This window comes from Odontesthes bonariensis, chromosome 13, assembly GCF_027942865.1.
Source record: "Odontesthes bonariensis isolate fOdoBon6 chromosome 13, fOdoBon6.hap1, whole genome shotgun sequence".
NCBI classification, from domain to species: Eukaryota; Metazoa; Chordata; class Actinopteri; order Atheriniformes; family Atherinopsidae; genus Odontesthes; species Odontesthes bonariensis.
The window spans coordinates 8,753,649-8,769,050 of record NC_134518.1 but is presented as its reverse complement, the minus strand read 5'-3'; the positions used below and the strand labels follow the sequence as shown (position 1 = coordinate 8,769,050).

The 15,402-nt window shown below is 42.1% G+C and overlaps 1 protein-coding gene across 1 annotated transcript; it reads right to left on the bottom strand.

Annotated features, from left to right (window-relative positions):
- Window positions 1–944: 944 nt before the first annotated feature.
- Window positions 945–14,449, bottom strand: fgl1 (fibrinogen-like 1). Its single transcript, XM_075480856.1, has 7 exons — window positions 13,725–14,449; window positions 11,468–11,636; window positions 11,160–11,319; window positions 10,926–11,014; window positions 10,530–10,618; window positions 1,513–1,700; window positions 945–1,408 (listed from the first exon to the last, which is right to left on the bottom strand). Exons 1-7 carry the CDS (start codon window positions 13,791–13,793, stop codon window positions 1,210–1,212), a joined length of 963 nt encoding a protein of 320 aa, XP_075336971.1. The 5' UTR covers window positions 13,794–14,449; the 3' UTR covers window positions 945–1,209.
- Between the last annotated feature and the right edge of the window lie 953 nt (window positions 14,450–15,402).

Below are 15,402 nucleotides of genomic sequence, written 5' to 3'. Positions count from 1 at the left end.
ATAATAGGAAGATAAATTAATGGATGGAGTTTTTAAATGTCCTCATAAAGGCCACATAATACAACAATTTTGTTTTAATGACCCACTTGACATTTCATCATGTTGGCAAAATGTTTTGCGCTAATTTGTAAAGAATAATCAAAGACAACACATTTAATTACTTAAAGAATGAACCAGCAATAAAGCAGTACGTGGGTAATGTTAGTGGTTATACCAGAATTACTGAATAATATAAGGGACAGGAAGTGTTTACTCGTTTTATTTATCAGTGAAATGACAGTGTTATGGAGCTGTCTGAGTATATGGTCACAAGCATATATATGAGAGGCAAAATACAGAGTACAAAGGAATGCTTGATTGCTGCACAGGAAGCCTCCTTCCACTTTTAAGGTTTTAAGAAATAAGTTGTTTTCGGCGTCAGTGAATGCCGAAAAGGATGGTCACCTACGGGCAATTTGAGGTAATCTTTATAATACTGAGGCAAATTCCCATGACTGATCTCATCTCACTCGTTGCCAGTGGAGTTTTTGGATTAAGACGCAATGCTGCTTTTAACATATTTTACGATTGAAAACAGTTTTTATGTGGTATGAAATGCACTATATAAATAAAGATGCCTTGCCTTGCCTTGCCTTTTTGTCAGCCAGCCACTGGGACGCAATGATGGCTCCTTACACTGCTTTAGGTCTGTGTCTGGCACACACACTGACACCAGATTTCCCTTTTCTCCTACAAAACTGACAGCTGTGTGTTCGCACCACTTGCTCTTGCAACTTTTATATCTCAAAATCAGCCAAAACGCTCCACAAGTCCTGATACTTTATCTCTTTCTTTTGCTCCTTTGTTTAAGCAATAGTCATGCCTTTATTTCAATCTAACTGTACTGGTAATGTGGACACTTTCATTTATTACCACTTCAAAAGTCTGCTTGATTGAATATTTAGTTCATCTTGGCTGTATTTTATCAGCTTAGCTGCTACTTTGCTCCCACCAGATACAGGCTGATAACACAAGAAGAGTCTTATGTTATCAGGAGTCTGTCCTGTCACTGGGGCTGATTAGTGCACAGTGAGCAAACAAGTCAAAGTGGAATTTAAGAGGATTACAGTTTGAGAGTTCTGCTTGTGGGTATTTCCTATTTGAATATATTGGATAAAGAATCACCCAGATGTGCGAGTTGTTTTATATCCTAATCAAACAGGGTTTGATCTAGGAAGGTGGACTGTAAGGAATTGCATTGGGGTCGTCAATGGGATCAATTTTGAGGTCAGCAGGTCTCAGCCTCATGACGCTGGTCTTCAGTGAATACCACCACCCTTTCCACGTGAACCAAACCACACCATCATCTGTTGAAGCGCTGTAGTGCCCACTGGGATAGTACATGCCATTGAGATGGGCCGCATGACACCTAGAGAGATAACAGGAAACAATCTTTAGTTTAGTTGTTGTTTATTGCTGTATTTATATATTTGCATCTATGTGCATCTATCTTTTTGATGGTGAAACCCATACTTGTTAAACCACCAGCCTCCTTTGTCTTCTTGGGCACAGTTTCCTTTGTAGTTGTCGTTATCCTGGTCGTAGGTGCTAAATCTCATGCCCTGGTGACTGGCCCACTCTGATGCACCAACTTGATGGCCTCCAGACAAAGCGTCTCCAGCTGTGCCTACGTAGGCTCCAAAGGTAAGCCTGTAGTGATCCTGCAGAGAATTGCAATAAGAACAGCAGGCGTAAGTTTACAAGTTTAAGCTATGTATGAAGTTCAAGGAAGCCAGCAGACCTGCAATGCTGCTCTTAGCAACGCACAGCATGTAGTTTTTGCACTTAAGAGTCATGCGAAAAAGAAAGTGCACCTCCCTTAAATTCTGAGGTTTTACATTTCTGGACAACACCATCCCCACCAGAACAGTGAGATGCTTCCCTAATAACAAACCCTGGATCACCAGTGAGCTAAAGGAACTATTGAACAGGAAAAAAAGAGCCTTTAGGGAGCGAGACAGGGAGTTACTGAGGAGTATACAGAAGCAGCTCAAAGTCAAGATCAGAGAGAGCAAGGAGGTGTATAGAAAGAAGCTTGAGAGTAAACTGCAGAGGAACAATATCAGAGATGTGTGGTCAGGAATGAAGAAGATCACAGGCCTCAAGCAGAGGGAGGATCGGATGGATGGAAGTCTGGACAGAGCAAATGAGCTGAACACATTCTTCAACAGGTTCAGTTCAGGAACAAGCTCACCATCCTCCCCTCCTGTTCCCAGCCAAAGAGACATCCCACCCTCCTCTGACCCACAGCTTTCCTGTAACATCTCCACCTCCACCTCAGTCATGGATTCTTCTGCTTCCACTAGTTTGTCATCAACCCAATCAGGAGATGCTGCTGTCCCCTTTGCCCCCCCCTCCCACTTTTCTGTTTCTAGAAGTCAGGTGAAGAGGCAGTTGGAAAGACTGAACCGGAACAAGGCTGCAGGTCCAGATGGTGTCAGCCCCCGAGTCCTGAAGGCCTGTGCAGAGCAGCTCTGTGGGATTCTGCAACACCTTTTCAACCTTAGCTTGACCCAAGAGAAGGTACCACTGTTGTGGAAGACATCCTGTCTGGTTCCGGTACCAAAGCAAACTCACCCTTCAGATATCAATGACTACAGACCTGTTGCCCTGACATCCCACATCATGAAGGTCCTGGAGAGACTCCTGTTGACCCACCTGTGTAAGCAAACCAGCACATATCAGGACCCCCTGCAGTTTGCTTATCGCCATGGAGTTGGAGTTGAAGACGCTATCATACACCTGCTTCAACAAACCCACTGTCATCTGGATAAAGCAGGCAGCACTGTGAGGATCATGTTCTTTGATTTCTCCAGTGCATTTAACACAATCCAGCCTGATCTGCTTAGTCTGAAACTCCAGAAGACTCAGGTGGAGGCCTCAACAATCACCTGGATTAATGACTACCTGACAAACAGACCACAGTTTGTCAGACTGAAGAATTGTGTGTCTAACCAGGTGATCAGCAGCACAGGAGCACCACAGGGGACTGTACTCTCACCATTCCTTTTCACTCTGTACACTTCAGACTTCCAGTACAAGTCAGACTCCTGTCATCTACAGAAATATTCAGATGACTCTGCAGTTGTCGGGTGTATCAGAGATGGACAAGAAGCTGAGTACAGAGAGCTGGTGGACCGCTTTGTGGCATGGTGTGGGAACAATCATCTCATCTTGAATGTTAACAAAACAAAGGAGATGATTGTAGATTTCAGGAGAAACAGGGTCAGATCAAACCCTGTTTCCATCATGGGAGAAGAAGTGGAGGTGGTTGAGGAATATAAATACCTTGGTGTTCATGTGGACAACAGACTGGACTGGAGACACAACAGTGAAGCAATCTACAAGAAAGGACAGAGCAGACTGTACTTCTTGAGGAAGCTAAGGTCCTTCAAGGTTTGCAACAAGATGTTGCAGATCTTCTACAAGTCTGTTGTTGAGAGCGTCATTTCCTCTTGCGTCATCTGTTGGGGCAGCAGCATCAGAACCAGGGACCTAAAAAGACTCAACAACCTGATAAAGAAGGCTAGTTCTGTTCTGGGGACGACTGTGGAACCTCTGGAGACAATAATGCAAAGAAGGATTTTGCATAAAATCAAAAGAATTATGGACAACCCTGAACATCCTCTCCATGAGACTGTTATCAGAAAACAGAGTCTCTTCAGTCAAAGGCTTCTTCAGTTTGGATGCAAAACGGACCGCTACAGGAAATCTTTCCTGCCCACAGCCATCAGCATCTATAATAACTCTTTGATTTAATTGAGCTACATCAACATTTAATTTCCCTCTGGGATAAATAAAGTATTTTTGAATTTGAATTGAATTTGAATTTAACGACATGACCAAAATCATCTGGTCTTTACTAGGTCCTAAAATGAGGTTAATACACCTAAAATCTAATTTCACCCCACGACTCAGTAGCTTGTAGGACCAAAATGAGCAGCAATTTCTTGGAAGTGATCATTTTCTGTAAGATGCTGTCAGTCTCTCATATTGTTGCAAAATCATTTTTGGCCCACTTCTTCTGAACAACGCTGCCTCACTTCATTGAGGCTTGCAGACATGTGTTGATGCACAGCTCTCTTAAAGATGAACTGAAACGAATGTTCATCTATCATTCAAATTAAATTTTTGTCTTTTTCTAAAACCATCAATCGAACTTGAACTAAATTTTCCGGGCATAACTTGTTAAAACGGCCATTTAAAAGTGTGAATTATGTGGCCTTTGGTGCGAAATTGGCCACGTGACCGTGACGTCATAGGGTTGACTCCCTTATTTGCTAGTATGGCTGGCTGCGAAAACAACATACATTTGATGGACCTATATCTCATAAAGGAACCAAAATTCTGATACAAACATCAGCAGGTCGAAATAACACACCTCTAACATTATGTGGAAAAACTTTCGTTGAATTTAAGCCACACAAATCGATTTAATATCTATATTGTAGAGGCTCTCTGCACCTCCCGTATGGGTAATGGAAATGAAAGAAAGTTACCATTTTCAGCACAGGATCGGCGGGCACAAAACAGCCATCGCTCCTACTACAAGCTGATTATTATTAAGATGTTAGCAATCAAATGACACAATAGTGTATGTTTGCTGTGGTAAACTGGAAAAGATTTGAACATGCCGGTTTCTAGAATTATGTTCTAGAATGCGCTGCTGAGGGTGGCAGCACGTTGGAGTAGCTCTGTACCTCACATTGAGATTTTTCTTTTTTCTAAATTTCATTCCTGTTATTTCTTGGAAGAAATTGCATTTTTTGGACAACTGTTCCTTCCTGCCTTGGATGCTGTGCAGCTGGATTAATTTTTCCCAATACTTTTGTATATTTTACTCTTTTGTTATGATGCATAACCATAGCAACAAGGTGGTTTACAACAGGGAGCAGCTGATTAACATTGGAAAAGCAGAAATAATTCGACAACTGAAGCCAGAAATCCCACTGGAATTGAAAAGGAGGCGTCGTGGATGTAGAGCAGGAGCAAAGAGGAGAGAAAGAAAGAAGAAGTTCAAACCATCTTTGCCATCCGTCATCATGGGAAATGTAAGATCGTTAGCTAACAAGTTGGATGAACTTCTAGCCTTGACAAGGACTCAGCAAGAATATCGGGAATGTAGCATTATGTGTTTTACTGAGACATGGCTGCAGGATCATATCCCCGACTCCAGCGTCTCTCTGCCGGGCTTCCTGACTGTACGAGCAGATCGAGATTTAAAGAGTAGCAGGAAAAGGAAAGGGGGTGGATTGGCAGTGCTTGTCAACAACAGATGGTGTCACCCAGGACATGTTACTGTGAAGAGTCGTCTCTGCAGTCCTGACATTGAACTATTGGCAGTAGGTTTTCGTCCATATTATTTGCCAAGAGAGTTCACCAGTGTTGTTTTGGTGGCTGTTTACATTCCACCCTCAGCTGTTGCCGACACTGCATGTGATGTCATCATTTCCGTTGTTGCTCAGATACAGACACAACACCCCAATTCTTTTGTGGCAATATCTGGTGATTTTAATCATGCCTCACTCTCTGCTACACTGCCAACTTTTCAACAGTTTGTCAGCTGCTCTACCAGAGAAAACAAGACATTGGATTTGTTTTACACAAATGTCAAGGATTCATACATTTCCAAATCAAGACCTCCCCTGGGTAAATCAGATCACAACCTTGTTTTTCTCTGTTCAGCATATAAACCCCTTGTCCAGAGACTACCTGTCACAAAAAAGACTGTTAGAAAGTGGTCACATGAAGCTGAAGAAGCCTTACAGGGTTGTTTTGATGCAACCGATTGGATTTCTCTTTGTAAGCCACATGGAGAGGACATTAATGCCATGACTGAGTGTGTGACTGACTATATAAACTTCTGTGTGGACAACACCATCCCCACCAGAACAGTGAGATGCTTCCCTAATAACAAACCCTGGATCACCAGTGAGCTAAAGGAACTATTGAACAAGAAAAAAAGAGCCTTTAGGGAGCGAGGCAGGGAGTTACTGAGGAGTATACAGAAGCAGCTCAAAGTCAAGATCAGAGAGAGCAAGGAGGTGTATAGAAAGAAGCTTGAGAGTAAACTACAGAGGAACAATATCAGAGATGTGTGGTCAGGAATGAAGAAGATCACAGGCCTCAAGCAGAGGGAGGATCGGATGGATGGAAGTCTGGACAGAGCAAATGAGCTGAACACATTCTTCAACAGGTTCAGTTCAGGAACAAGCTCACCATCCTCCCCTCCTGTTCCCAGCCAAAGAGACATCCCACCCTCCTCTGACCCACAGCTTTCCTGTAACATCTCCACCTCCACCTCAGTCATGGATTCTTCTGCTTCCACTAGTTTGTCTTCAACCCAATCAGGAGATGCTGCTGTCCCCTTTGCCTCCCCCTCCCACTTTTCTGTTTCTAGAAGTCAGGTGAAGAGGCAGTTGGAGAGACTGAACCGGAACAAGGCTGCAGGTCCAGATGGTGTCAGCCCCCGAGTCCTGAAGGCCTGTGCAGAGCAGCTCTGTGGGATTCTGCAACACCTTTTCAACCTTAGCTTGAAGGTCCTGGAGAGACTCCTGTTGACCCACCTGTGTAAGCAAACCAGCACATATCAGGACCCCCTGCAGTTTGCTTATCGCCATGGAGTTGGAGTTGAAGACGCTATCATACACCTGCTTCAACAAACCCACTGTCATCTGGACAAAGCAGGCAGCACTGTGAGGATCATGTTCTTTGATTTCTCCAGTGCATTTAACACAATCCAGCCTGATCTGCTTCGTCTGAAACTCCAGAAGACAAGTCAGACTCCTGTCATCTACAGAAATATTCAGATGACTCTGCAGTTGTCGGGTGTATCAGAGATGGACAAGAAGCTGAGTACAGAGAGCTGGTGGACCGCTTTGTGGCATGGTGTGGGAACAATCATCTCATCTTGAATGTTAACAAAACAAAGGAGATGATTGTAGATTTCAGGAGAAACAGGGTCAGATCAAACCCCGTTTCCATCATGGGAGAAGAAGTGGAGGTGGTTGAGGAATATAAATACCTTGGTGTTCATGTGGACAACAGACTGGACTGGAGACACAACAGTGAAGCCATCTACAAGAAAGGACAGAGCAGACTGTACTTCTTGAGGAAGCTAAGGTCCTTCAAGGTTTGCAACAAGATGTTGCAGATCTTCTACAAGTCTGTTGTTGAGAGCGTCATTTCCTCTTGCGTCATCTGTTGGGGCAGCAGCATCAGAACCAGGGACCTAAAAAGACTCAACAACCTGATAAAGAAGGCTGGTTCTGTTCTGGGGACGACTGTGGAACCTCTGGAGACAATAATGCAAAGAAGGATTTTGCATAAAATCAAGAGAATTATGGACAACCCTGAACATCCTCTCCATGAGACTGTTATCGGAAAACAGAGTCTCTTCAGTCAAAGGCTTCTTCAGTTTGGATGCAAAACGGACCGCTACTAGCCTGGGAATTCCCATGCTGCTTTGCGCTCGATTTCATTCTCACTGCAAAGTCAGCCTGGAAACCACCGCCCTTATTTTTGCTAGAGTTTGGGAACCAATCACAGAACGGGGGGGGCAGCAAGACGATGACGATGTCTATGCGCTACACCGAAGCTTGTAGAGCGTTAATCCAACATGACAGCGGACACAACGTTACCGTTCAATGCAGCCTTAGAAAGTGTTTCGGAGTAGATTCACCCTAGGGTCATTTGAACCGTGACATCCAGCCAAGTAGCCCACCCGAAGTTTTTCCGATATTGGCTGAACATCAGCTGAGTTACTGAGTTATCCCGAATAGCTTAGTACAAGCGCTAACGGACCCTGGCAGTATCTCCAAAATTACCACACTAAAATCACATGTCATGACACCAAACTTCTACAGTTGTACAAATATGGTCTGTACTCACAAAACGATGCATTTGGAAGTTTGTACATAGTCCAGGAGTTTATTATTATCATCAACACAAGCCTGATAGCTTTTCTGCTGCTAAAGCTTCGTTGACGTCACTTCAGAGAGCTGGGAGCTTCAAAGTAAGATGAGGGTTGATCTACTACTGTAGACAACAAAGCAAGGCTGCTCAATTTCTCCATTATTAAAATAAATTCACAACTCTACAACATAAAAATTCATGTAGAATATAGCATATATGCCTACTTTGTTGTCAATTTAAGTAGCTTAGAGCGCAAGTTTACTTTTATTTTCCTTTTTTTTCTTCTTCCTCGTCGAATTTCTGTCGTCATCTGGTATAAGTGATACAATTGGCTATGAATCGCGCGCAAAGCAGCATGGGAAGAACCTGACGTCATTTGATAGACATTCGTAGCGCCCAATAAACGGCTCTAGGCATTCGTAAACCACGCCTCAAATACGAGAAAATGCACACCTAGTTCCCAGACCACCATCTCATCGAGATTGTGGACGCGTCAGCCAGGCTAGACCGCTACAGGAAATCTTTCCTGCCCACAGCCATCAGCATCTATAATAACTCCTTGATTTAATTGAGCTACATCAACATTTAATTTCCCTCTGGGATAAATAAAGTATTTTTGAATTTGAATTTGAATTTGAATTTCGCAGATATGGCATTCTGCTGCGCTGTCTTTGACACGTTGAAACCTAACGAAGTGGCACTTTGAAATCCAGCCACTTAAAAAAAACGTATGTGATAATAACATGGTTTTAATGTAAGCTTAATAAACAATGGCGTGGATTAACGGGTCAGAGATCCTCCAGTGCGCGGCCCCATCTGCGGATCCTCACGGGTCGGCGGCAGGGAGATGGGCACCCGGCCTCGGCACGACTGACAGCAGCCATCGGTAGGACTGATCCACGGAGCCTCGGATGTCGTAGCCGGCGCAATCACCGGAGAGACCAGACAGCAGCGAGCGTTGTTGGTGGAGGGCAAAGCCAGGTGGGCTTTCAGCCGGCATATTACTCCACCTCTCTTTCCACGTCTTCTGCGACGGCTGTTGCGTGGCAACCGACCAGGTAGATGCCATAGGTAAGAGGGTACAGACGCCAAAACAGGTGGCGGTGGCTTTGTCTGATCGTTGACGTGATCGATATTATGTCCACAGAATCTCTGATTTTCAAGAGACTCAGGCGATCATGCATCAGTAGTGATGAAAACGATAAAAACATGACAAAACACAAAAAAAGCTAGCAGAGGTAGACGGCCAGCCACTCACAACGGCGCCAAATTCTAGCTGGATATGTGTGTAGACCGAAGAGCAGAGCGAGCAGTCCCCTGCTTCCGAGCAGCAAACACCGTAACAGGTGCAGCTATCGGCAGGCGGCAGCAGGCAGTGATACGATCCACCGTGCTCTTGTCTTTGCCTTCTCCTTGTCAGCCTCAGTTCCAGTATTTTTTAGTTTGGGAAACATGTGCAGAGAGATGCCTTCAGTGAAGCTGCTATTTTTGCAACTAACACCATTTGGCCCTCCAGCAACACAATATTTTCCACCGTGCTTTGATGTCTTAGCCATAGACGCCGCCATTACAGTTAGACTACTAGAACTTCTGTGTCAACCCTATGACGTCACGCATAAAAAAATAAATTCGCACAAAAAGACAAAATGTGGCTCCTTTTGAGCCCGTTTTAACATGACTTCTCGGATAAATTATTATCCAGACAATATCTCATTTTAATCGCAAGGCTTGGAACCTTTAGAATCAGCAGCAAAAACTGTGAAATTCCAACAATTAAAATTCGTTTCATAAGTCCTTTAAGGTCCCACCTCTTCATTTCAGTCAGAATGAGGTCTGGACTTTGACTGGGTCATTGCAGCATCTTGATTTGTTTCTTCTTCAGACATTCTGTTGTAGATCTGCTGCTGTGTTTGGGATCCTTGTCCTGTTGATGACCCAGTTTCAGCCAAGCTAGATAGATCGCCTCACATTTGACTCTAGAATACCTTGGTATACAGAGGAGTTCATGGTGGACTCCATGTTCCAGAAGTTTTGCGTTTTGTTCAGATTTAACTTTGCAAACCTAAGCTGTGGGGCCATATTCTTTTTAAAGAGAAGAGGCTTTCTCTTGGCAGCCATGCTTGTTTAGTCCAACTCTAACTGCTTTGTCGTAAACTTTAACATTTAATGCGATAACACACACCCGAATGCTTGAGACCAGCAAATCGTCAAAACCTCTGCTTTTATAGAGTTGTCCACACTCGCTCATATAACCAAGTGTATTCAATTTGCAGCACCAGGCTGTAATTTACCATCTGAATTCCAATGGAAGCAGTAACAGTGTGCACTTAGTTTTTCACACACCATTTCTGCATTTTGGCTATCCTGTTTTAAATCAAATAATGACACTGTGTAATGTGTCATATGTTGTTGTTTGTATGAGGATGTTTTTACCGAATTTAGATTTTTATGTAAATCACAAAAACCACACGCAAGGTTTAAGGTTGCCTTCATCGTGAAAACGGAATATTTTCACCCCAATCTACTGTAACATATAAACCTTTGTTTGAATTTTAGACTTTTCTTTGCATTATCACCTTTTCGTCCATTACATTGAAGTTTCTGTACTCAGCGTAGCGTTGGTTACCATCAAAATCTTCCAAGTTGATCCTGAGGGAATAATTCCCTGCAACAGAAAGATTAACAAAAAAATTGTTTAGGGTGTATCAACACCCTAACATGCAACACTAGTTCTGTTAAGTAGTAATAATCTTTCTTTCCGCCACCCGGGGGCAGCACAACAACCTGTAATCAAGTGCTACGGATGTTTTTTTTCACACAAAGAACATCTAGATTTTTTTTGTTTCTGGTCTCCTATTTGAGCTGAAATAAATGTCTGGTTCTTTCTCTGCTACACATGTCCAACGTCATAATATCAGAATATCAATTAGTGAAGCTGGAGATTAAATTAGATGAAAAATAGCAATATTGACCTTGTGCCGTGATGTAATGCAAGTTGTCATTTCCAAGCCAAAATTCTGCATTCAGTTCTCCAAAACCATCCTTATACTCTGCCCATGACCTGATAGATAGATAGATAGATGGATAGACAGACAGACAGACAGACAGACAGACAGACAGACAGACAGACAGACAGACAGACAGATAGACAGACATTGTTGTTGATTATTTATTTATTTTACACTTATCATGTGTTTGGGACACACCTGTTAAATGTCTCTTTTCCATTGATCCGTCTCTGTATGACAGTCCAACCGCCGCCATCAGTCATATCACAGTAGACTTTGACCGGAGAGGGGCTGCCACTGGGTTTGATTCTGTATAGACCACTGGATTTGGAGCCTGAACTGAAAAGGTTTGAGCAGTCTGACACACACGTGGAACAGGTTATAGACCAAATAAACATAGTCTGTATGTATTTGCTTTCTGTTTATGGAACAAGTAGATATATAGTAAGAGAAATTAAGTTTGTTTTTCAAATGTTTTCTTCCAGTCCTGATGCTCGTGGCCTGACCTGTGTTCTGCGTGTCCTGGATCTGGTCGACTTCAGCTTTGTTCATGCTGCCAGGTTGGTTGAGCAGCTGTAATCTGCGTAGGAGGAGCTCTTGTTTCTGAAGTTGGCCCTTCAGATGGCTCTCCTGTTTCCGCAGTCGAGCTGCCTCCTCATCGCAACTGTCTGTCGCCTACACACGCACACATTTTGTTGTTTGTGATAATCTTTATTCGTGTTCAGTCGCTTTCTCAAAATATGCCAGAGGGGAAAAATCCTGTAAACAAAATACTGAATACACCTCTGTGCAAGATCACTGAGATGTCAAATTGTTTAATCGGCATTCTCTTCCTAAATTTTGGTAAGCATGGTAATTATTTTTTCTTTACTAGGTATTTGATGAACAGAGCACAGTGAGAATCTCATCTTGGAATGCTTTGAGCAACTGTAAGTTGACTCTTGATCTTAAAGTGCTGATTTTCACAATCACAATCTCTGACACATTCAGTCGTATGAGAAAAGAGAAAAATATGTGAACTTGAAAAGCTTTTGAGGGAATTTGGCTGTCTTAGTATACACCTTTATTTCACTTTTTTACAAAAAGATGGAACTTGATGAACATGTACAAAGCGGAGAGGCCAATTTGAGTCTAGTTGAGTGAATACATGCAGGGATAACTCAAGCTACAACTGCATTATCTGGGTGTGGAAGTCTGGTTTGGAGAAGCTCGGTTTTGTACAATTTTGGTCAGACTAACGTATTTACAAGCATTTTAAAAATTCGGTTTCAGCTCAGCTAACACAATTTTTTTTTTTTTTTTAGTGCCATTAAAAAGTGCAGAGTGGGGCTTAGTGGCATAGCTAAGACTCTGCTTCAACAAGTAGCTGCCGCTGAGACGAGCCCACTGTTTCCATAAATGGGAAAACAAACTTTAATAAGCTTAACTAACAAAAGACAAAACCTCAATATGTCAGTAACTGTTAACCTTGACATAGAGTCATGTATACTTGGTCTAATTCCCTGTTTCCCTGTTCCTTGCCTAGCTGCTAATCTAAGCTAGGCTAATATTTTCTTCATTGATAGTACCCAATTTTAAAGTTCCACGTCAGCATTTACAAATCCTCTTTAAACTCAGCAATGCGCCTTTAAACTGTATATTTTAAAATAAAAATAAAAAAGGTTATTTTCCAAGAAAAAAAAAATAGCTAATGCCTTAAACTCTACCTCCTATTCCTCATTCAGTGAGAAGGGATCTGTTAATATGATAATCTGACCCTGCCCACATCTCCACCCACTGGTTGCTACCATATTTTGACATGTGTTGTTTAGACTAAACGACTAACATTTGAAACATTTTTCTGGTACATGCAGCTGCACTGTTGCTATGTCTAAGATGTTTCCGTGGACAGGAAATCTCAGTGGGCAAGAAAATCCCAATAACATGCTGTGGACATTAGCATGCTCCATTTTAGCCCCATAGCTGCTGGCTTGAGACAGTGATGCATGTTGGTCTATTTTGAATGATATAGTGAACCAACTCTACACTACTTTAAGCATATCAAATGACGACTTAGCATTGCACTAGTAGATGAAAGGTATATGTGATTTTTATGTTTTGACAGATTTAACCTTATTGAAATTGAAAGATAATTGATTTTTCTGTCCCACATTACTGTATGTGTCAGTAGGGTTTTGTTCTGTCAGACAAGTAAGACAGCTATAAAAAATGTAAATGTTAACCGTATTCAATACAAAATTCTAATGATGCCTAACCACATGATGGTGATGAGGTTTATAGTTGTGGGAATGGTCATTTTCAATCAAATTCTTAGCAACAGAGCAGAAAAGTATATAAAAAGTTCTGTCTCCTTTTTTCAGTTTGTCTTAACACAACTTGGTTCCCACCGGTAGGGAAACACACATTCCTGGCGTTGCTGAAAAAGAGTGTTTATTTATATACTAACTGTGCAATGGACATTTAATAGTGTGAAAAATGTCCCATTATGTTGAACCTAGACCTCCAAACTGACAAAACTCTACAGCTATAGCCTACCTGTCAGCTACATCGTTCTATAACAAAATGTAATAGAGTGCTAGAACATGAAAGCTGTGCGTAAGGACATGGAAAACTTAAATATTCAAAGGCTTAAAAATATGAAATCACATTTGAACAGGTTAAAAGACAAAAAATACGCATGAAAAATAAACAAAAATGTAAGTAAGACCATCAGCCTGCCTGGAAAATCTATTACAAAGTAGCTTGTCGGAGCCATGTACTTACACACAGAAACTGGGTGCAAGCTGTGATGACTATCACTCCTGTGATCAACAGCATGATAGGGCCTCTCATTGTCTCCTTGTTCGGATATTACCACACTAAAAGGCAAACACTTAAGAAAGATGTAGACGATGATGTAGGATTTTATTTTTCTCTCCTTGATTTTTTTTCCGAGAAGGGTGGCACACTGTATCTTCCTCACATCTGGGATAAAACAAAGCCAGAGCAACAGTGAAAGAATACCTGATGGAATGCCTGATTGTCCACAGCCATAAAACACAGCAGATGTTCAGGGAGTGTTCAGAACAGATGCATACCTGTCAAAAACGGTCACACTTCCAGGAAAACATCTGCTGATCTTCGTAACAACATGGAATAGTGAAACTTTACTTCAGCATTTGAATAGATGTAAGGTGAACAAACATATTAGTTTGATCAAGGGATGCAGTGCTTGAAGGGTACAGCTGAATAGCTCAGTGCTATCTGTCCTTCTGCTTTTTTTTTCTTTCTCTCACCACTCCTCTGTTCTCAAACTGCTCTCATTTTAGCATTTCATAGATCTGCATGTCCTCTTATCTATCCACTCTTTGTGAGTGTCCTTAAAAGACTTAAGTGGTCATTTCGTTGATTAGCAGCATTGTGCCATTTCAAATAAACATTGCGTGTGGCTAAATGCCACAGAAGGTTACCTTTTGCAGAAGGGAGAACAGCAGGAGAAACTTACTCATTTCAATCAGAAGAATGGAGAGCTCGTCTTTGGAGAAAGGTTAGAAAGCACGCCAATAAGTGTTTTGAGAAACAGTTTAAAGTAGGCATAAAAAGCCGAACAGAGTGCTATTTGTCTGCATACTTAAGAGATTTCCTATGAAAACAGATGTTAGGGAGGCTGGCCGCCTCTTTAACAGCACAGTCTGCTCTGACAACGTATGGAACATTCCACATATTTTTAGTTTTTATAAAGGTGAAATTGGCATTCATCTTTTTCTTTTTGTTTTCAAATGACACCAGAATCAAATGCAGATGAATCACAACTGATCTAAACAGGGTTCAAACAGACTCAGATTACGGCACAGACTGATGTGTGCATGTGGGGGTCACTGTGGCATCCTGAACTATGAACAAAGCGGCATCATTTTTTGTGTCAAATGGATTTTATTAGAGGTAAATGGCTGGAGTTTGAAGATACAACAGATGAGGTGGTCTGAGTCAACGACAAAAAACAAATTGAGACGATGAAAAAGCAGTTTAAATCATTTACATTCTGATCTTCTATCCCGGGGATAACTACAACATTTAAATTTTTCATATTTGAATCATAGAAACTCAGACCGACTGCTGTTTTTTCCCATTTTATTGGGGTGTGTGTACTAATGTTCAAAATGATCTATGTAAACCTGACTCCACCGATTCAGTCGGGTCTCGGTATTCCAAAACAGTGAGCTAACACCAGAATATAATTCGTCATTCCTTTCCTTCTTTGTCCATTATCAGTGTTTGCACACCATCCTCTTGTGAACTGAAGGCGCGTCCTCTGCTGAGATCCCTTCACTGATTCGTGATCCTACACACACACACACACACACACACAAACACACACACACACACGCACACACGCACACACACACACACACACACACACACATACGCACACACACACACAAACAGAAATCCGCCATCAAGT